Here is a 23,913-nt window from a genome sequence, read left to right as displayed (position 1 = left end):
GAGTGAAATGAAAGCAAGGCGAATGCAACAAAGGCAGAAAATAACAGCGCATCAATCAGGAAGACTTGCTTTTCAAAACAATCCACTGTACATCAGACAAAACACAAAGAGATTGGCTTCAAAGCTCACTTCACACAAACATGCCCACACGCACTTCATTAGAGGCCCTTCTCTGCGACGGTAGGAGAGAAAAACACCTTTCCAACCTCTTATGAAAGTGAGGATCTAAGTATGATTCATGGGTTTGCAGAGTAAAACCTAATTAAATTGACCACAACAACAACAACTCCACTCCCAACTGACCACACAAGTTAATTTTCACTTTTTTTGCACATTCTCACAGTGCTCCTCCTAACACCTTACCCTGGTCAGTTAAGCAGCATGCAGAACATCACATTTTCCATTAACGCTTCCAGAAACCAAAGGAAGTTAGTTGGTGTTATGACATGTTGAATATGAGCTGAACTGATTCAGTCTAAAAGAATTAACATAGTAGGTGTTGAGTAAATTCAGTAAACAGGCTCAGCAGACAAATCTTATTTGTACAAAGAGAAAATTTATACTAATCAGGATTATTAGTAATTTGTTCTGACAATGAGAGGCTCTTTACCTTAGTGAGAGTTATGAAAGTATTAAAAATTGAGCAAGTAAACAATATAAAAAAAACAAAACAGATGAATTAAAAAGGAGAAAAGAAGCACAACAGTAAAGTGATTGTCCTACTCAGATAAAGAAATACACAGGGAAAGAAAAACAGAAGGGAAATGAAGGCGGAATTTAGTTAAGAGAGTACCAGAGGAGGGGAGGGGTGGTGAGCGGAGGCAATCATGGGAGGCTGGTGGCTCGACCCTTGATGGCCAGGACCCGTCGAGGCAGACATGGGGTCAAACCTGGCACATAACTCCACAACTTCACCCTGCAGTCACTGCGGTCGACAAGGAGGGGGGGGGGTGTAGGGGGAGGGGGAGGAGGAGGAGGAGGAGGAGGAGGATGGCGGAGAGGCAAAGTTTAAGAGAGGAAATATTTGTTCAAAGAGATGTTGAAAGATAAATAACAACACAGTCAGAGATGGAGTAAAGTTAAAGAGCAGAGGGAAGAAAGGGAAAGTTAGTCAAATTCATGAAAGCCCAGCAGTTGAATGAAAAGGGAATTAAACAGAGCACAAAACACACACAAACAAGTAAACAAGAGTTTTCTGTGTGACGCAGAGCTAAGCAAAACATTTGCAGAAAAACAGGCTGTAGAATGACCCTCTTAACGCTACATTAGGTCGACATACACCTGCACACAGATTAATGCTTCAGATGAAAGAAGCATGAATCATCAGGTTTTCAGTCTACATGAAAGTAAATATTTTCCTGTCTCTGTACCACAATATGTTATTTGGTTCTCAGCTTTCACTGACTGATATAATATATATATATATATATATAAAATACTTTACGCACTCAGTAGCACTCAGATACATACTGTGTTTGAAATGGTCTGAAAATTCTACTGGCATATGGATCTTGACCGCGAGCACTTAGTATGCAGAAGGTGAAAAACCTAAAATGCATGTCGCTGCAGTATGTCAGAGATATCCAAGCATTACGGTCACACTTTCTGCTTTTGTCTCACGGTGGGCTCCAATTGGCATAATTAGTACATTACCACTGCCTACAATACTGGGGTTTGTATTGGAGTTCAGTATTTACACACATTAAATATGTATACAGCTGAGGAAATGTAGGCAAAAGTGTCCATGCACTGTGGAAGAGATGAGTGATTACACATGTAATTACAATAAACCGTTATGTTGTGATATTTTTTCAGACAAAGGAAAATTTGCGGGAAAAAAATCGTGTATTCTTGACGAGCTGATACACAAATACAGACTGACAATGGCACAATCAAATAATTATCCTGAGATTACTCTGTAAAAATGAAACAGCTTTGAATCCTACACGACTACACAAACAAGCTTCACAATTGTTTTTAACAGGATGATTTTTAGACCAGTTTGAACAGTTTTGGCAGAACTTAAATTCATGTTGATTAAAAAAAAAGTTTTAAAAGGTTAAATTAATTAAACTTTTCAGGATAGTAATTACAAAAATTCATTTACTCAGCTGCAGCTTTGTAGATTCCTGAGCTTGTTTTACTGCTGCTGCACTTTGAGACCATTCTGACCAACCCCTCCTAAGATTTTGTCACTATGGTTACATCTAAGAACTGCATATAATTAATGGACTGAGGGAAAATGAGATTTCACTCATTGGTTTCAGAGCTGCTGCTTTAAAGCCTGTAGTTTACAGTTTGCCTGTTGCAATGTTGGCTTTTAAGTGGAAGTGACCATATTTGGGCAAAAGCCAAAGGTGCAGGAGCGCAAGGTGTCAGTTCAATGAGAGGTCAAGAATGAGTTAATGCTGAAAATTACTTTAATAACTCAGTAAAATGGTACATTTCATCAAGAATTATGAAGCAGTCATTTTAAAGTCCTGTAATTATAACCCATTACCCACAAGTGAGATTGAACTGTCTGTCAGAAAAAGGGTTTTATTAAATAAAACGAAACTCTGTAAGTCTGACTCAACAGCTGAGTGAGCTGTCAAACAGACCTGTCAACCAAAGCCCAACACTGCAGACGCCAAGTCCTGCCATTTGACCTGACACATAATTAATGGAGCAGTATTTAAAGATGGACCACCAGATCACTTATTAGAGGTTCCAAATAAAATAAATGAGACCAGAGTGACCCCTGACTTAGTAGTTTCAGAGAGAAGGTCAATGCAAGTCTATGGGTTTCAGAGCTTTTTGGAGCTAACCCCAGTGGCCATTAGTGGTATTACAACTTTAATATACCTCTGCATCGACTTCAGTCTATACCTGAGGTCCTTGCCCCTCTGTTACATCTCATGAGGGCCACATCTCTCTCTTTTATATATAGTCTCAAAATGTCCACTTTAGCAGGTGATGATTTTCGCATTATAATCTTAGCTGAATGGGAATGTGAAAGACTTTGGAAGGTATTTAGTGAAAAAACAAACTACTGGATGATGTAAATGTGTCATCAGTTGTCATTAATCATCATATGGATATGTGGATATGGTAAAAAAAAAAAATCTATCATAAATTAAACTGGGAAGTCTGACACAAAAAGTCAAGCACACGTAGATGACATCAGTTTGCTTCATCTTTACACAGACTACAAGTCTTAACATTAGAGGTTGACTGATATGGGTTTTTCTAAGGTCAATGCCGATTTTTAAAAATTTTGTCTGCTGATGGCCAATATCTACAGGCAATTTTTGAGGCCGATATTTAAGGCCATTTTTTTTTAAAAGCGCATTGACCGCAAAATACAATTGAAACTCAGATAATTAAGATTTTTATGCAGCAAAATAAATGAAATTATTAATACATGTACACATTGTACTCTTAACATTTACTGAACTTCATGCGCTGCCCACACAGGTGCATGATCAAATATTTTATAACATTTTTACTACTGATCAAATATGGGCTTTTAAAAAAAAATTAAGGCCAATGGTCGATATTGAAAAAAATCAATACATCGGTCCAATATATCAGCCGCCTGATATATCAGTCTACCTCTACTTAACATTTCGACTTACAACAAATTATTAATATTATTACATGATGCTTTGATTGTGCGGACAATATCAGCTTGAGGAATCAGTTAATAGTTGTAGCAAACAGATCCTATAACGTTTGAGTAATTCAATTTCAAGAAAATACTATTTTATGGAGCTTATGTTCATACCAGTGGGATGTTGAGAGGGAAGTAAATTATGTTTATATATGTATACAGTAATAGCATTCCTTAATTTACAGCATAGGTAATAATTCCCTAAAGAAATTAGTTTTTCGTGCCCTTTAATCCCGTTTCCATATAAACAGGGCGCAGAGCATTGAAGGCCATTTGATGAGCAGCTTCTGTGTTGCAGGAAAGGAGCTTTACATACATTAAAAGAGGAGCAGAACCTTTTTTTTTGTTTTGTTTTTTTTTACCTGGATGCAGTGAAGATCTGCCTGGAGTTGGTGCATATGGCGTTAATTGGACTGTCATGACCTCTGACCTCTCCAATAGGTGTGAAGTTGTCTACGTTCCACACCTTCAACATGCCACCCCGACAGGCGCTCAGCAGCATGGGCCGTCCTGGGACATACGCCAGAGCACACACCCAGTCCTTATGGGCATTAGGGATTTGCTGTGAACAGGAGGTAGAAAAACACAAAGTGTGAAACGGAGAGGGAGCGATCTTAAACCTAATGCAGTAATATTTTATTTCATATATATCCAGTGGTGGTGAGCAGTGGGGAATGTGAGTAATTGCACTGTGTGGGTTATTACATTCTTAAAATAGCACCACAACTACTAGCAAGTGCGTTTCTTGAGTAATTTCAGCTTTATGGGTAGATCTAGCCTCTCTATGCTCTTTAAAATGTTGTGGTGAAAAGAAATATTCTGTAAAAGCTCATCTTGACTTTGCACTGTAACATTCTTTAGGGATTAAAAGGTCTCCTGGCACCTTCACGTCAACCATATGCTATTTATGTATTGAAATAATTGCTCTCGCCTGAGCTCGGTTCTTTGCGGCTACATCTCACAAATAGCTTACATCATGTTCTTTATTCCTCGGATTTTTAAGGCACTGACTGCTCTGAGTGAACAGACTTGAATGAAAATTGTCCGTGACAGTTTCTCTTGTTACGGAAGCAACATTAGACATAATCAGTCTGAAAACTATTATTGTCATAACTATGTACAAAAAACTTTAATGTCTCTCTTTTTGTATTATTTTCATTTTGTTTATCTCGAACCAACTTGGGCTGCAGATTCACTGAGCTCCAAACAGTAAAACCCATGCACATGAGGATAACATTTATTAAGCTTATCTGCTTCATCCTGTTGTGCTTCATTTGCTTCTGACAATAATTGCTATTTTCACGGTGCATTTTGTGGTAAGAATATAATCAAAACTACACCCGAAGTAAATCCATATCTATTTTTTTTCTTACATGCTTGTGGAAGTTTGTTTGTCTTTTTCTGTTCCACAGTACAGTGATCTTTAACACTAATGTGAGTCTGAGGCCCATTGGAGTAACACAATTTGAGCAATAATCTATGACATTAGTTCCACCTATACGAGCAAAGAGTGAATCACAGCTTCAGCTTGTTTTCTGTGAAGTGATTCTTCTTCAACAATAGCCCAAGCAAAGGGTAGATTAAATTTTCTGAGCGTCATTATTCAGATGGCTGGTATTAGCAGATATCTGTTCAGATATCCCATTGGTTTGAATAAACAAGGGTGTTTATTAAAAAAGGAAAATACTTGGAAAATGTAATGGCATGGCTCAGTAGTGCCTAATAATGCGAGATGGGCGACAGAATGGAAGAGGAATTTGATATGACACATATCCTGCTGGTGCCATCTATTGAGGACCATCTAAAATATAGGTAAAAATCCCCACAGATGGATAGAAACAATGCGTGGTCGGCTGAAACTGTGAGTTGAGGGAGGCTTGCATAGTATTCTGATCTACTGCATCAGCATATCACCCTATTGGAAGAATTTGTTGGACAAGGAGGACATTTTCCATCATTTAATTGACTGTGTCTTCTTGTTAACTGGCAGCTGTGACACCAGGCAGAGGCTTCTGCAACATCTTGAAGGTCTGAGGTGTCCTGTTTACACATAGATACCAATAGTCACGTATTTTTGTGTGGAAATCTGGGTTAGCTGCGTCATAGGTGATGCATCTTGTGAAATCCAATTAAAGTTGCTGTGCTTGATAGGGTTTTTGAGAACCCTCTCTGGACTCTGTTTTTGGGCTGAAGAATACGTACTCAGTTTGTGACACAGGCTGCAGCCCTAATGATACAGTACTAGTATAACCTGTGGACTAGGGGTGTGTATTGGTAAGAATCTGGAGATACAATACAAATCACAATACTAGGATCACAATACAATATATCATGATATATCATGATACTGTTAAAAAGGCAATTTTTTGTTTATTTCTTTTTTTAAATGATTATTTCCTTGAAGAATTGAACTACACCAGAAATATGCACAAATACTAAACCCATTATTTGATCAGAACAGGATCTAATTCTATATCACAAAATTTTCCTGTGTTAAAACTTAAATTATGTTTTACAGACATTACAGTTTAAGATCCTGTTCAAATGTTCATATTCTATTAGTCCATAACTAACATCAAAACATTATTTTTGTGAAATCCCAACAAAGGAACTACCATTATTTAATAAAAGAGTGCTAAATAATAATACATAAAATATAAACAAAAAAAGAAAAACGAAAATGAACCTCCATAATATCTGCATTTGAATGAATACCTAAAAATATCGATACAATACTTTTTACAGTATTGTGAAATTAAATATCGCGATATACTGTATAACTGATATTTTCTTACACCCCTACTATGGACCTCTGGTGATTTGGAAATCAACCTTCCAAGGTAAGTGTGGTTTTTTTTTTACCCAAATTCACTGACAATACTCCCCAAGTCTAATGTCGAAGGCAGGCTCACTACTTACAAAAAACTGTTGAAAGATACAAAAATATTCTTGCTGTAACTGTCGATGTAAATTTGCTTGTTGAGTGAATATCTATCATGGCATGAGCATCTGTACTCCCACTCAGAACACTTTCTTATCATCAGACAGTCTCCATAGTCCTCAACCAGGAAAGAGCTCAAATAAATGCAGGATAGAAATAAAAACTTTTCCAAATTACAGATGTCAATTCACATGAGGCTAATGCCAGTCCTGTGTGAATAGAGCTTTTGGTGAATCGTGGGTGTTTTCAGGCAGCTGTTATTATCAATAACTGATCACTGCTCTACTCTATGGCTCAGAAAAGTGTCCTCTCTTTTCTACCGTGGTATGAAACAGGCTATTTATACTTATAATTCATCTTCATCTAAACATCTCTCTAGACTGTATAAAGGACTTTAACAGATTATCTATGTTCACAGCTATATCATCAATTATCTGTGAGTCTCAGAAGGTTCCTAAAGCTTATGTGAGTCGATGAAAGTTCCACTTTAACAAAGCTACTCAAATTACCCAGAACATTTCCCAGACTAACTTGTCAGCCCTCAATCTTGAAGTCTTTTCTTGTGTAAAACCAAAAAATGATGGTGAACACACAACAGTTAAGCACACATCTCATCTTTATGCAGCTTGCTTCTGAAAGTGTAGCTGGTGGTCAGCAAGTCAAAAAGAGATCGAAATTTAAGCCAAAACATCCGTGAAACAGCCAAAATCCCTGCCCTACTTTTGACTGTATGAATGTCTTCAACAGGAATACATGAGCACTTCTGCTGCTATAGCTCATTATCACAACAGGGCTTTACATGTTCTCCATCCAGCTCATGCTCTACAAGACCAATAAAAAAAGCTTACAGATGAGACTTTGATATGCAGAAGAGGAGATTTCTGAGACTATATAAATGATAATAAATGCCAAATATACATAAATGTTAAATACATTCACTGCTTTTAAAACAGGGCATCAGCTCAGTATAATTTATTCCAGATCTGGGTGTCTTGTTTATCTGAACCCTCCAATAGCTGGGTTCAGCAGGTTGTAGACATCTAAAGACAAGATCAGAAAAGACTGAGAAACTTTCCAACACACAGTAGGGGAAAAAAACAGACAAGGCAGCCAGTGCAGTCCAATAATACAATTTACCATGAGAACAAAATCAACAAACTTGTTTTTAGAACATATATTAACATATCTATCATGCGAGCGGGGTTCTCTGAGGGACAGTATGCTGTAATTATAATAAACTGCTTCACATAAACATTATTATGCCTTATGCATTTTTGAAGTGAGAGGTCAGAGCAAAACAGCGAACAGCAGCATTCTTAGAGAAGAGAGACTTTTAGTGTCTTGTAATATACTCTATTATACCCCGAGCCACAATCTGATCCTATTACATAATTGGACAGAGACTACTGAACTGGAGATGTTGTAAAATGGAATGGGTTAGCTGCTTAACAAGTGAGGGTAAGGTCATACACCACAGATCACAGCTCTGATTCTGCTGATTTAATTCAACCTACGCAGGAAGACATTAATGTTTTATGGGTTTACACTCTGTGTTTGGATAAACAAAGGCTATGAAATCAAACTTATGCAAAGTAACTTGGGAAAGTGATGCTCAATATGCATATGACTGTATGTAAATGAGTATGTTACCAACACCCACAAAGTGCATTGATATGCATTAATAACATATGCAGGCTGATGGAGAAAAGAGCCACAAGAGACAGAGCAGTTAATACCCGCATACACACGGTGTGACGTTTCCCTGTGGTACCTGTGGCTGTGATGCGTGTGGGCTCGAACGCCCTGATGTTGACACAGCGCTCTCCTGGCACATTACACTTGACGGCACTTTGTTGACTCTGTCCTCAGAGTGAACACTCTGGGCAATGGGAGACATGACAGGAGCACTGTGGTGGCAGAAATCTGTCCACAAACTGAACATCCGACTGGCAGCAAAGCGTTTCACTGTTGCAGTCATGCTAGTGTGTAATAATATGAATAAAGTCTCTGCCAGCAGGTAGGTTTAAGCCTGTCATGAATGTAAATACAAGGGGAGAAGGTACCTTACTAGATAAAATGTTTCATCACCTGTGGCCATTTCTAAATTAGCAAAAAGGTTAGCTAAATGTATTTGAATAATCTTCTTACAAACATATAATCAACTTTCAAGACCGGCTCAGTGTTTACAAAAGGCTTAAGGCTAATGATGATGATTATTATTCATCTACGATTAATATGGATTATTAGGGATTAATTTACTAAATACTTTTTACATCAATTATTAAGCCATACTATCTATTAAATATCCATGAAGAGTTTATCTCAAACCTGAGCTGACATCTTTGAATCGCTTTTGACACTTCAAAAACTAAAGACATTCCATTTGCAAGTCAATAAAGCCCCAGAAAGGAGAAAATCCTGAAATTTGAGAAAAGTACAAGTGCATGATGAAATCCTGCTCTATAGGTGATGTAAATTTCCACCTCTAACATAATTTAATAAAATATTTTCAGACAATAGGTTCACATATTATCTATAAACAGCATTCGAGAGTAAAGGGTTATTTTTATCTCAGACTCAGGCCACAAAATGTCAGAAACACTAACTCTTGGGGGAGATACACCTTTAACATTGAGACAGACAAATCTTGAGAGAGAATATTCAATGAGTGTTGCCTGAACACACACGCTGTACACACCTGAGTGAGCTCCTGCTGCTCCAGGTCCCATTTCTTGATGCCGTTGTCTCGTGATCCGCTGAACAGCACATCTCCCTGTACGGCCAAACACTCGATGCCGTCATAATGGGGAGGCTCAAAGTTATGAGCTGGGCCTACATTACCCAGAGTTCCCTCTGCTACATCAAACACCTGAAGAGCGGACAGAGGAGGCAATAACTAAATCTGTGACTTATGTAGTGAATGGTAATTGAACACTTTCATTCAGCCGTGTGTGTGTGTGTGTGTGTGTGTGTGTGTCTACCTTGACGTAATGGTCTTTGGAGCCGGTGATAACTTGGTCTTTGCCCAGCAGAGACTGTCCAACTGTCAGACACATGACGGACCCAATGTGGCCTGTCAACTTCCCCATTGCTTGCATCCTACAAACAAACAAACACACACACACACACACACACACACACGAAGAGACAGGCACACGGCAAAGTGAACCAAAGGTCTGTGAAATTTATTACCTACAAGAATGTGATTTGCAAGGTGCCTGTTTCACTGAATGAAATCACCTTCCATTTCACGAGTGAAGTAACACTGCTGAGACACAGCAACGCCGAGGGCAGAGATAATACCGACAAAATATTTATTACATTAATTTTTCATTTCTGGAGGGTCTTATGCATCATTAAATGGGTCTGAGCCCCTCAGCATAAACTGTCTGGTCCAATCTGTTGCTCATCTCCCTCTAGAACTGTAAAAACTGAGGAAATGATGTTACTGTGAGATGTCAGAGAAGGAGTGTCCTACATGTACATACTTCATATCCTGAGCACAGAGGTTTCTAGGATTTCATTTGACAGGCTTTAAAAATTCATCCATTACATATTAATCAAATTTTTGCTTGATTAACAGAATTTAGAGCAAGCTGAAAGGAAACCAAGTGCATGAAAGACAAATTAACATAAAGGTGAAAACATAAAATTCTGCAGAAAATCATCATGTCTGTGAATGATTAAATAAACACGAATGACTGCATATTTTATTCAATTAGCGCATGAGCGGAGAAGATGAATAAGTAAATGAATCGACAAATGTACCTGTTGAGGTCCCAGATACGAACAGTGTTTCCAGCAGCAGCGTAGAGCACAGATCCTGATGGATTCAGAGATATCTGGTTGATCTGACATTCACCCTGCGCAAAAGTTATTGTTCGGGTGGTGGTGCCTGCACACGCATCACCTGAAACCACCTGACCCGATGATCTGCCGAGACAAAAAGGAGCCAAATATTGTAAGATGAACGGATTAGACAAGAATACAAAGTAAACATGACAGGCAGCCAGAGGGAAACAAATAGGGGAAACACAGAGACGAAGACAAGTGGAATGAGTGGAATTTTACAGCTGTCATTTCCTGTTCCTGCATTTCACATCAAATATTCCCCCGTTGGATTTTTTTTTTTTTTGTCTTTAAACTTGAGACACATCACAGGAACAGAATCAACAACATATATTGATAATAATGTCGGTGGCTGGGAGGAAACTTACGTGAGTGTACGGACACACTTGGCAGAGTCACGGATGTCCCAGACTTTGATGTATGAGGTGGAGACGGAGAATACTAAACAGGAAGATGGGCAATATTTCACTGATACCACGTTGTTGGGGTGACCTTTAAGGGTGAGAATCTCCTGACCCGTTACCAGGTTCCACATCTTACAGGTACGGTCTGGTGGAGGAAAGAAAGTCGGTTTGAAGAAATAAATACACAGAAATAAGACACACAATGAGCATCAAATATTACAGGTACAGGCACAGGACCAAAACTGTCCACATAATTTATAAGCTCCCGACCATTTCACCCGTAGGTTAAATGCTGGGGAGGGCAGCAATAAATTCATAGGAGCTAATACATTTTAGGATGTGAGCAGTTTCTCATTCTTCCTCACTGAAATTTATATCAGGACATTAAGTATTTATTGAGAACATTTTTTCATCGTTAATAAAATGGTGCACTGTGTAGAATTAAGTAGCAGTGAAGTTGCAGATTGTTGCCCACCGAGTAACCTTCACACTCCCCCTAAAAAACACTATAAATGTGAAAGACCCTTACTAAAGCCAGTGTTTGGTTTGTCCTTTCTGGTCTATGTTAGAAAAATGGCAGACTGCTTACAGAACTGCTCAATCTGCTCATTCTTAAGTAATGAAAAACACAACAATTCTTATTTTCTGGTGATGAAAAAAACTATTGAAAAACTAATTATGAATATGGTATTATTTATGCAACTAAATCTCTCTAAATCCGACACGTTAAAGGAGAAGTGTGTAGGATTTAGAGGGTTGGATTAAAAAATGTAGTTATATTTCCAAAGAACCTGGCTGAGATCTATATTTTGCTGTAAAAGTCTTGTTTTAAGATTGATCGAACCCGTCTGAACTCTTAGCATAGTGCACGCTCTGTATTCTCCCCTTGTCAAAAATGACCCCCTTTAATAAAACCTTAAAATAAAGCAGCCTCATTGAATTTTAAAATCGAAATCTACTTTCCGCAAAGAAACTCCTTTATATTCATCATAAACTTTGTGAATAATTTTCCAGAGAAAGCCTGCATTTAATCAGACATGAACTGTTCTTATTTTAACAAACCTGTTAAAGCAGCTGCTACAATGGTATCATTAGGGGGAAAAATCCTGACACTTTGGTATTCTTTATGGTACTTTGACTGCTGACTCTAACTATTTGATTAAACAGTTATTTCAGGTCAAGGTAGAACACCCCCCACCACCACCACCACCACCACCCCCACATAGAGGAAGTGCACATTTAGCAAGACTTACCTTTAGATCCAGTGAACAGCAGCTCGTCTGTTGCATCCACACACAAGACAGGCTTCGAATGGCCCTCAGCTACAGACACACACTGCAGGGGCGCCGTCCTACCCCCCTTCACACCCCCGATGGGATTGATCACACCCCTAAAGATCACACACACATATCAAGTTACACTCTCTTCGATACAAATCACATCCTGTAACTTGTCTACAGACACACTGTATGACACACAGGCTGGTTACAAACATGCACATAAAAAAAAAACCCAACAAAAAACCACCACAAATATGCTTTCCATTACAGAAACAAGATAAACCTTTAAGGATACCTGTTGGATGCCTAAGCCCCCCTCTCCTTTCTGTTTGTTGAGGAATAGTCAATTAAGGCTCCACGACTGGAAGCGCTGCTTTACTTTCCTATTCAACCTGCCCTTTTAAACTCATGTATAAGGCAATGCAAACAGCTTCTCCTGTATTATGTTCAGCCAATCTCTGTGGCTGAGCCCTCTGGCCCCAATCCCAAACTACGTCCCACTGACAGACCAGAGCCCTGGTGAACCCACTGAGCAGTCAGCAGAGTGAGACTGAACAGGGAAAGAAGAGGAAAGTATGGGGGAAAATTGGTCCCCGGTGGGTTTCTTAATAACACAAGAGGTGGTTGGTTTGTATGTGAGGGTGTATGTGTGTGAAAGGAAGAGAAATGGGGGAGGAAGAAGTGAGGCAGAGAGTGATAAAGTGAAGGACAACCAGAGGAAAAGAGGGGAAAGAGAATCTGTGATTCTGCACAAAAGCTGGGACAGATTTGTTTCTGTAGAGTGAGAAAGACTGTGTTTGAAGTTTGTCAAAAATGGCATCATGCTCCTTTTTTGCCGGCTCACACAGTATGCTGACATCCCAGTGTGAAAGCACACACAAACACGCGTGAAATGAAAACTTAAACACTAGACCACACTTTGAGTTCTATTATGCAGAAATAATGCCAACCAAATCAAAAACTGTCAACCATCAGCCTGTTAAAAAGACTGCATGCATGAGCGGCGTCGCACAAAAATAAGGACAAATAAATATACAAAAAGTGAACCGACTGGCACAAAATAAGCTCAAAACAAATGTGAACAACAGCCACAGCCTGAATGACCGACTCCATAGCAGCCTGCTACTCAAAAACACACCACAGCACAGCACAACATCCTGTGACTTCATCACCAACACATGCAGCATCCACTCTGTCAGTCAGGTGGGCGCTGAATTGGAGTTCAGCGCCCTGAGAGCCAATTGCTTCTCAGGCTCAGAGAAAAGGTGCGTGTGTGCGTGGAGGGATGTAACAAGTCGACAACAAGGTCAAGTCAGCAGCTTCTGTTCAAACAAAGCTGAACGCCCTGACAGTGATGGTAGATGTGTGCAGTGAGAACAGCATCACATACAATCTATCCCGCCCTCTTCATGGTCAAATTCTACTGGGAAAACACTGATGATAAACTTTTACATTCATAGGAAAAACCATTCATGTGACAGATCCATTATTGTGATTTGTGAATACATTGAGAAGAAGGGGGAGGGAAGATGAAGTATAATAGCAAAAGAAGAATTTGAGGTGCGGTTTCATTTGAATGAACCTTATCACTCTGCAGGAAATTGTTCCCATTCTATCAGCATCTATAGATGATATAATGGTGTGTTATGTTACTTTGTAAGAGCTGCTAATGGATGCTGAGGGCCAAGCACCAAGAGACCAGCAAACTAATGAAAAACATGGAGGGAGATCAGTGTGTGCTTTCTGCAGTGCACAGAAAAACAGATGGGAGAGAATCTGTGAGAGGTATGTGTATCGAAGAGAAATAAAGCTCATTTTCCAAGACCTTAATGTGTTGTGAATGATGAGATTTCTGTTTTTAGTAGTCCATTTATCTTATCGCTTCTGTTTGTTTGCGTGTATCAATCCTCTGTTCTTTAATGAAAAAAGGAGCCTAGACACTAGACCTGAGTATTGTGGCATATTCCGGAAATAATCAACACTGCAGTATTTGTAGATGTATAAAAACATGATGAGGTTACATGCTCAGGAGAGGGTTTTATTGAGAATTTTATGCAGCATTTTATATTCATTCTAATGTTTTGCAGCTTGTAGGAAAACGGTTTTAAGGTTCATTCAGATCTTGTGTGCAAGCAACATCAAAAAAAACACAACATCTCACAGGTGAAAAGGTGGGTGAAAGACGCCGCGTGTGGTTAAAACATGCACCACAGGGACCCCACCCGAGGAAGGACACAAAGGAGGTGGACAAGGAATATGGCGGTGAAGAGAAGATGACACCAGGTGAGTTTACAGGCAAAATGGGAAATGACTGAGAGTGACAGACACGGTTCCTCTACCTGAGCACCTCGGAGAGCGAGGAGTCGCTGTCATCCGACCTGGAGGCAGAAGAGGAGCAGGAGAGGGGAAGTCGGGATGGGGAGAGGAAAGGGTTAACCACGCTCAGGAAAGACAGAAGGGTTACTGGCGAAGGGGGTTAAAAGGAAGGGTGACTCGAAGAGGGTTTTAGGTCAAAAGCAGTGAGCAAACTGGCAGGAAAGTTCAGTCAACATCAGAGCTTGTCCAGTGATTATCAGGCGGTTTGCAACACAATGTGGCTTTTCAAAAGGATAAACACTGAACGTGCTGGATTATTTGACTGATGTCTGCAGATGTTTTCCTTGGTAGAGCATGTTTGGACACACCAACGCTAAGCAAAAGCTGGTTTAGTGGACAAATCCCCAGCTGTGTTTGGGCAGACATAAAAAGATTAAAGGTTTTAAACAAAGAAGAAAAGGAAAACAGGGAAGAAGTCAAGGCAGAGGCGCTGATACCCAGATAGCCAAACACAGAGATGTAGGAACTGCACAGGACAATTTCTAAATCTTTCTGTCCTCTATGTGTGACTACTGTGGTATCGGCGTCTCCTCCTACATCTACTCTTTCCAGCCATAATCAGGGAATTACACCAACACAGAAAGAGGTATGAGGGATTATCACAGACAGGGTTAATAGAAGGGGAAATCCAGTCAAATGCAGGATAAACTTCTCAGTCAAACTCACAGGTGAACATGTTTACTGCAGCTAAGGGAAAAGATCCAGATCCATACAAGAGGAAAGGCTGATATGTGTGTAGCAGTGCAATAAAAATGGTATTATATAATAAATATTTTATAGCTTCAGATTTGTCACCATGAGAGCCTGCGCTTAAAACCTGAGCATGAAATATTAAAACAAAATGGTTGTAGATATGTCCACAGGGAACAACCGAGTAAAAAAGGTGACAGAAATTCCTCTATTTTCTGGTATTTACAGCTATTCGTAGTGGCTGTTATCACAGTGACGTCTGCTTTTTTCCACATTCAACACAAAATCCTTTTAAAATGCATTAGTTTGGTGGATGCTAAAATGTAATGCGAAGATTAAAAAAAAAAAAAAAAAAAAACTCTGTGATTCACAGGCTTCTTATCCAGCTGAACACAAGGAAACTTAAAGTCACCTCAATCCACTCTATCTTCTAAATCCAACTTAAATCCTTGATCCTGAGATCTTAGGGAAATAAACCACTTAAATATCAATGAGTGAAAAACAGAAGAAGAATGCATGTACATGGTCACAATCACAAAAACATCTTATTGGTTTTTAATAGAGCGTCTTGGTGCATTTCAAAAGAGCATCGCAATAGTTTCATGTGTCAGCCACTTTGATTAATACTGCCTTTTTAATAATTTCGGAATAAATTAGCCACATGACTGTGAATTCACGGTTGTGATGATAAATTATGTGTCAGACTTGGGGCGGTGTAATAGCAGGACAATAAATAAATATTGAAATGATTACGTTTGAGTGAAAATATTTGTGCCTAGGGTACACGCCATTTTAGAGGCAGAAAATCTCACTGAAGCAGCCTTTAAACACACCCTTACAAAACAAAAGTACAAATGGCATGGTTTCTTTGCACTGAGTGTGAAATGATTAATACATCCATCAAAATGCATGCAATTGCAACCAAAGATATACAGAAAAAATCTCACAACACTTCATCCTCCTGCATTATACGTATTAGAAAGGCTCCTCCTGCGGGAATTAAATAGAAACCCCTAAACATAAACATCCTCCCACACTGTCACCCTGAGTCAATTCAAAATGGCAACCAATGACACCAGCTGCATCAAAAGATGACACGAGCCAACTCATTTACCTACTCCTGCTCCAGATAATGAGGACCCACAGGCTCCAACACACAAACATGAATTCACATACACAGCACATTTGCACAGATGCAACCCCTACCTCTCTTCACACAGCGTCCTTTCCAACAATTACAGTGAGGTCAATAAAGCTGAGAAATGCTCTGGATTAATAAAGATTTCAAAATAAATGCAAACAACTTTCAGCACCACTAATCGCAGACTGGAATTAACTGCTGACATTTTTCAAGGTAGAAAGGTACAATTGATTGTGAATAGGAAGTAAAAAAGGCCAGGTGTTTGGCTTTGTAACTGACATTAACGTTCAAACACTGGAAACACTGTTCTTAATGTATGCACATAGGTTATCATTCATATAATACAAGCCAACTCCATGTCAGCTGTAACTGGATGAGATTTATTACAGGGCTGCTTTTTTATTGAATTGCATAAAACTGCATAAGCTAATTTTGCTTCCAAAATGTAGATTACGTATATCACTGTCATATAAATCCCATCATCTCAAAACATTCAGCTCCTTTATAACTCACACATCATACATATCTTGATTGTCTTCTATCCACAAGTCTCCTCAATGTATGTCGCCACAGAGGACATTAATACAAGAAGGTTCTGTCTCCTTATTTGCATTTGTTTTCTGCTAACCTCAATACAAGGATTGGGAAACAAGTTGCAATCACACATTGTTGGTAATGTTCTTAATGCATCTCTGAGTAGCCTGTGGTTGCGGTTTGGATGATCAGATCCTCAATGCCTCACGTGCTTTTAACATCTGGATTGTGCGGATGTTTGCACCATCTGTACCCTTCGGGAAACACATTATTGTTAGATGAAAAGACATTTTGTCTGAGAATGTGAGTCATCTGAAGATAAACAGTTGGAATAACACACTCTTAAGAGGCTAATCTATAGTGCAGACAAAAGCACTTTTCATCCCCAAAGGCCTGACCTTCAGCCTATCTACTGGGCCAATATAGAACTCAAACGGTGGAGGCTGTAAAAAAGTGATTCAAAGAGAGACTGAATTGATTGAATGAGATGTGGGGACAAAACAGCAATTTTTATGTCAAACCAGCAGAGCGCATATACACGAGTGAATACTCACTTATCCAAGGCAGAACCTTGCGTTTGGTTACTGGTGAGCCTTGAGAAGACATTGCGGTCATTCCTGGTCCTCAGAGGAGGGGAAGATGGGGGTGTGTAGCCATCGGTGGGCCTGATAAAGGGCAGCAGGGTGAGGGAGGTTAAGGATGAGATGGACAAAAGAGTTTAAAAAAAGAGCATGGATGAAAACAATGGGAGCAAATTACATTGCACAGTTAAACAAAAGGATCGATCTGTCTGCACAGTAGCATGGATCGAAGCATTACGAAGCATGTACCTGTATGCACGGTCGTAGGATTTCCTCCGTGTTATAGGGGAGGTGTCATAACCCCGAGACTGCCTAGGACTGACACACACACATACACAAAAGCAAACTAAGCAAATCTTCAAGGGAGTGCACATCTATTAAGAGGAAGACGATACATGTCTTTAAGGGCTTTATGCAATTCACAAGCAGTCTAAAGTAAGTAGCACACTAATTTCTTTAAATCGGCACAGAAGCAGGTTCTCCACCCTGAGGACTGATGCAAATTTCATTGACTTTTCCATCTAAACCCCCCAAAGCAGTTCTATAACCTAAAAAATGTCATGCCTCTGGCAGGTTCCCAGCAGTTGTTGATTTAGAGGTGTTCTTTTCTGACAAATCTGACTATAAAATTAATCTTTTATGTGATGATAATTCACACTACATGGGGTGTTTAATTACAGAGTTATTCTTGTCTTTGTAGCCTGTTGTTTATTTCAGGAATTCTGTTTGGTTAGACAATTGTTGGACAAGAACAAATATTGCTGTTCAGAACCTGCTGTGAAAGGGGACATTTAACATGTGGGGCACGGAGAAACAGATGTCCTCTTTTGAAGGACAGACAAACAAATCATCCCAACCATTGTTCCCTCTTTCTCCTTCAGGTAAACTAAACTCAAGGGTGTCTGATCCATGCCTCTTCTCATTAATCCCTAGTGTTTTTCCACATTTATTGAAATCTTTATGACTCACAAGGTGTGTCCCCTGACAGGTAGGCTGATGGTGCGGGATGCCCGGTCTCTGTGATAGGGTTCCCGTAGGGACAGGCTGAGCCCCAAGGTTCCAGGCACCAGACTCAAGCCGTCCTCCTGGATATCCGTCAGCGAGGCCAAAGACTTGGTGATGTACTGCTGCTTGGTGCTGGATGTGGGGTCTAGAATGGGACCCAGATACTCGGCAGACACAGCCTTCATCTGAGCCGACAGACGAGGCTCCATCTGAGTGAAAAATAGGCAACAATTGTGTAAAAGTGCAAGGGGAAAATTATATGAAAAAAAATGAGGCATGAAATAAATATAAAGACTTGAATTTAATTAAGTCACAAGAGGAAATCTAGATGTCGGACACTGTCTGAAAAAATTTTAAACAAAGAAAAGAGAATATGACAACACTACAATAATTACGTCTTAAATAAGCAGGAGGTCAAAGAAATGCTGCATAAAGTTACAAATAAAGCACGATAAGAGGGATTGATATCACATTAAGGGTCTTCCACAAAATTTTAATTTAAATCCTTGCTTATACTGCCATCCTGTGGTGAAATGACAGCTGCATGGATCCAAAACATCTTCTGACTACATGCACTGTGATATCATTTCAGAAAGGACTGAAGGGCTGCAAGACAAAGCACCTCTTAATGTTTTAATAGTGCCATAAAAATAAAGAAATATAAAAACAATATGGAATATGAAATAAGGAAACTGGACACAAAACATGTATATGAGGAGGAGTGATGTATAATTTCTATAACATCTCTCAATATTGATGGAACCATTATTGATTTGGAAACACAAACCTACATTACCTTCATTTTGAAATCATCTTGGCTGTTGGATTCTTTCATCTGAGACACACTTGAGGAAGAGAGAAAAAGCAGAGTTGGAAAATTATGCATGAATTCAGGCAGCAGAAGATATGAGAGACACCGAGTTCACTGCAACTGAAGTTTAACTATCGTGAGTGTAGAAGGGATTTCAGAAAGTAGTCTAGGGTGAGAAGTAGAAGGTGTGTGGGCGAGCAGACTGCAGACTCACCTGCTGTCAGAGGCTTGGCTGAACTCAGAGGGCTCCTCGTCTGTGCTGGCATAACCATTTTCTGGAAGCACATAAAACAACCTGTCAGCCTGCAGAACAGCATCTACTGTAAGGTAAAATCGGTGTCATTATCGCTCCACTCCCACGCTCTAATATTTAACATCTATTAATGCAGTTTTATGTTCTCATATAGTACTCTACTGGTTAAGCCTGGTCTGTTTTATTTCTTAATTTCCAAAACAAGACTGCAAGTGGATAATTAAGTGTAAATTGTCATTGTTATTACTGTATATTTAGTTTTGTACTGATTACTAGATGGCAGTACATTTTCACATATGAGTACAGTGAAACCTAGACAATGAGTGTATGGTATAGTAGTAATGGGCATTTAATTACTTTTTTAAAGCTGAACATTTAAGTCAATAATAGATACTAGCAGCATTGTACCCATGGTGCCACTGTACGATAGCACCCTCCCATGGTGCAACAGCGGCATTGCACCCGTACGCCCTTCCGTGCTGCAACATTGGGACATCGATAGGACACACACGTTGGACAAACACGCACAAGACACAGAAACATCCATTATAGTAGGATTTTTTTAGACTTAACATATGCGGCGCTTGTGAAGAAACAGTGCCTCAAACATTAGCTCTGTGTCTCTATGAAGTAAAAAAAATATATCTTCTCAACCCCAAATAAAAGTAGTTAACTCTTAAAAAAAGATGTGAATTTACTTTCCATTTTGGCTAATTGACTAATTGATGATATCCTCCTGACGTTTTGGCTTTTTTACATTAAATAATTGTCTTAATTGGGAACAGCAACACACAACTGGTCTTTCATATACATTTTTTATTTATCCATTGTTTTTATGGAATGTCATTTGCAGTGAACATTATTTTTATCTTTTTTTTTTTTTAGGTAAAGCTGTCAAATTCTTGTCCCCTACAAAGGACAAAAATGCATTGCTGGGTCTCAGGAGGATATTATTATTATCAAGTATATTATTACTATAGCGTAATCCCTATGGATACATATATTTGACATAGTGATTCAAATACAAAAATAGAAGTGAATGAAGAAATGGGAAAGGAACAAAACTGAAGAAAAACAAACTAAATAAAGAATTAAACACAAACAATCCCTCACCCTGCTGCACGTTGTGAATGAGAGCCTGCAGTTCAGGGATGTACTCGGCCTTTTCCCGCAGGGCATCGAGGATCATGTGATTATGAGATGAGCCAATCACATCGGTCTGTCTCAGCTGACCCTCCAGCAGCCTGATCTGAGCCTCCTTCTGAGCCACCTGTAAGCTCTAGACACACATAACCAACCAGTGTAAAAAAAAAAAGATGATCATGCACACATTTATAACCAAATATTAAGGGCTCATGTGGGCTTTACATGAATTTCCTGGAGTCATAACATAAGAGGAACATACCTTAACCTCACCCTGACATTAAAACTACTCATAAAAATACTATATGATCATATGATAGAGGACTATTGGTGATTTATGTTCCTACTTTAACTCCAGAGGTGATTGTGTTTTAGCAGTCATGGCTCAAACTGCTTTCACTTTTCAGTTTTTTGTATGTCTTTTGGTTTTGTGTGTGCTTGGTTGTAGTAGTATTGTATTCTTTATGTTTGAAAGCGCGTCTGAATGGAGGTAAAGTACTCAAACATGTTTTTGTACCCTTTTTGTGAAACGTTCTGTAACTATGTGTTTGAAAAGAGTTACATAAATCTAATTATTACTATTATTAAAACCAGTATTACTCCTCAAATATAATAATTCACATTGTGAGGTCAAGCTTTATGTCCCCACAATGTGAGTGTATAATCAATTTTTCATTCCCATAGAAAAGTTAAAATACAAGCACACACATTAAACTTAACTGTTATAATATGGGATACAGATGGGATACAGAGAGCCCACACCTCGAGTGGGATGCCAGTTTTGGGACCAAAAAAAAAAAAGGAAAAACGTGCACTCAGGCACATGCAGTGCCAAGTAGACACCACTAGATGGCACTACAACCATTAGTTACTCCATCTGCACTGTCCTTATTTCTAATGCTGCAGTCAGGATGTTGCAAGAAGAATGACCTACATATAATGACAGTGCCTTGCCTAATTACAGTGTAAGCACAAGTATTTAAACACTTAAATAAAAACTGTGCAAACTAATGACTTAGAAATGTCAGAATTAAATATGGTCTTAAACTGTTAAACTCTTCTTTTTTTAATAAATGGGTCACTGCATGCTTTTAAAAAATTTTTAGCATTTGTAAACTCTACGCAGCTCACCTTGTCTATAGAAGCCTTCAGGAAGTGGTCCAGCAGGTGGCGTGCTTCGGCTAGCGAACAGGAGCTGATGACCACTGAGGTGTCCACTGAGTCCAGCTCATCCTGCAGGACAACACAGAATGACACCTGTCAGTCCTCACGAACAAACACAGAGTGTATAAGACTGTGTGTGTGCGTGTGTGTGTGTGTGTGTGTGTGTACACCTTTGTCTCTTCTATCTGTACGATGGTGGCTTGGCAGTCAGACAGGCTGTCGTTGATGTAATCGATGTTGGCGTTCAGAACTTCAATGTCTTCGTTGATTTCTTGGAGGAGGCGGTCCTCTGCCTCTGGCCCCTCACCATCTGCCATTAGCACCTCCCTCTTATGTGAAAGTGCTTCCTGTTGAGCCGTCAGCTCCTCTCGCTTCTGTCTCAACAGAAACGCAAAAGTAGGAAGAGCAAAAAATAAACAGGAAGTTTTGAATATTCCATTTTTCCATTTGAATTAATATTTAAGTTTGAACAAATTCTGTAACTTCATAAACTGTTCAACATCTAATTGTAATGGATGATTTTAACATGGCATGTAAGAATAAAAAGGGAAGGAAGAGCCTCTTTCACTTTGTAAAGCTGCTGCTATGATGTAGGAACTACCTCTACTTCTGCCACTAGGACATAAAGCAGTTATTTTGGTTCCTCAGTTTTTAATTTTCATCAGAACAACAATTCATCTCACTACGTGCATCATAGCATAGTGTCAAAGGAACTAAATTTGTAAGGCTGTAAAATAAAACAGAACGATGTTACAGTTCTTCCTTATAGTTTATTCTCTACAGTGAGAGGTCCAATACATCAATCACATTCAAAAATGGTAGATCATAAAGGTAGTACAAGCAGATCACATGGCATTAAAAAAATAGAAGTTAGCCTATAGGCAAAATGATGTTGTTAGTACCACTCCTGCCAGGATGTGAACTCTGGTCTCCCACATCAAAGTCAGTGGAGTTACCTACTGAGCTTTCAAACTGTTGGTACTAATTGGTTGGCTGTTGGTGTTAATATATAGCGGAGGTAGATAATTTTTTGATTTGGTCATTTTAAAAGTAGTTTACAAGCCGAAACAGTGTGGGCACCCCTCCTCTACAGTAAAAACGCCAATGCTGTGTGATTATACCTTGATAAGGCGATCCATGTCAGCTTCCACATTAGAAATGGTCATTCGCTGCATCACAATGTCCATTACGCGGCGCTCAAGGGTTTGCCACTTCTGGCGGGCTGACTTCGAGAAGCTGCTGGTTCTGCCAGCTGTTCCGACGCTGCCCAGACCCATAGGCTTACGCTGCAACTTCTTTCTACTGCTGCAGAGACCGGGATGAAAAGGGAAGGGGGAACAGGAGCATTAGGATGAGAAGATGCAACGAATGAATTACAGACAAGAAAGAGACTAACAATGAACTGAGAGTTTCTACTTAACAAGATTAACAAGTTGTGTCATTGAAGCTAAAGGATGTAATTTCTTCTTAACATAATCACATGCACAGTAAGTACATGATCGCATCCTACCCGATGACCCGTGTTCCGTCCATGCTGCCTTCACTCTCTCCCAGGTATCCGTACGCACTGTTCTTGTTGTTCCACTGCCGAACCAGGCCACTCACACTCCTGCTAGTCTCAGGTTCAGAGCTGCTGGCTGTGGTGCTCGCAGACAACTCAGCTCCAGAGTCTGTGGCTGGAGGAGTCTGGTTCCAACGGGCCACGCGTCCCGCCACACGGTCCGACATGGGCTTGGCCAGGCGCCGCAGAGCCGTCACCTCCTGAGTTTTACGACGCAGCACCAGCTCCTGCTGACGCTTCTGAGACTCCAGCGCTCGGATCTGGTACTGGATGGATACAAGGGGGAGGGAAATACTTCTTCAATATGATAGCAGATAGTTTGCATTCTCAACATTTTCACTATATACATTAATTTTAAATTTTTTTAATCACATAACCAGCTTTAAAGGGGTTTTTAGAAGTAGATTAAAAAAATTACGGTTCACAGTATGACAGTAATAGGCGTTCTGCTCTAGAAAAACAAAAAAAGATGGAAATGAACACATGCTGAACTTAAAAATATAGAGTAGCAACACCCAAATGTGTGCA

At 39.5% G+C, this 23,913-nt stretch overlaps 1 protein-coding gene across 8 annotated transcripts in view; it reads right to left on the bottom strand.

Moving 5' to 3' along the window:
* kif21b (kinesin family member 21B) overlaps positions 1–23,913 on the bottom strand; it is a 68,451-nt gene that overhangs the window by 4,414 nt on the left and 40,124 nt on the right. For 2 of the 8 annotated variants that reach the window (XM_030135255.1, XM_030135256.1), the window contains exons 17-34: positions 23,335–23,651; positions 22,946–23,126; positions 21,995–22,198; positions 21,792–21,893; positions 20,631–20,796; positions 19,479–19,539; positions 19,250–19,298; positions 18,418–18,662; positions 17,698–17,766; positions 17,422–17,532; positions 14,466–14,504; positions 12,100–12,236; positions 10,811–10,991; positions 10,362–10,526; positions 9,575–9,692; positions 9,292–9,462; positions 4,015–4,214; positions 794–925 (exon numbers count right to left, since the gene is read on the bottom strand). In XM_030135255.1, the coding sequence (XP_029991115.1) occupies positions 826–925; positions 4,015–4,214; positions 9,292–9,462; positions 9,575–9,692; positions 10,362–10,526; positions 10,811–10,991; positions 12,100–12,236; positions 14,466–14,504; positions 17,422–17,532; positions 17,698–17,766; positions 18,418–18,662; positions 19,250–19,298; positions 19,479–19,539; positions 20,631–20,796; positions 21,792–21,893; positions 21,995–22,198; positions 22,946–23,126; positions 23,335–23,651 (2,616 nt within the window). In that variant the 3' untranslated portion in view covers positions 794–825. Of the gene's footprint in view, positions 1–793; positions 926–4,014; positions 4,215–9,291; positions 9,463–9,574; positions 9,693–10,361; positions 10,527–10,810; positions 10,992–12,099; positions 12,237–14,465; positions 14,505–17,421; positions 17,533–17,697; positions 17,767–18,417; positions 18,663–19,249; positions 19,299–19,478; positions 19,540–20,630; positions 20,797–21,791; positions 21,894–21,994; positions 22,199–22,945; positions 23,130–23,334; positions 23,652–23,913 lie in introns of all 8 variants that reach the window. The other 6 variants (XM_030135253.1, XM_030135254.1, XM_030135258.1 and 3 more) reach the window with 5 other exon arrangements.

Source organism: Sphaeramia orbicularis, chromosome 5, assembly GCF_902148855.1.
Source record: "Sphaeramia orbicularis chromosome 5, fSphaOr1.1, whole genome shotgun sequence".
Taxonomy (NCBI): domain Eukaryota; kingdom Metazoa; phylum Chordata; class Actinopteri; order Kurtiformes; family Apogonidae; genus Sphaeramia; species Sphaeramia orbicularis.
The sequence above is the reverse complement of the archived record's forward strand: the minus strand, read 5'-3'. Positions and strand labels throughout refer to the sequence as shown.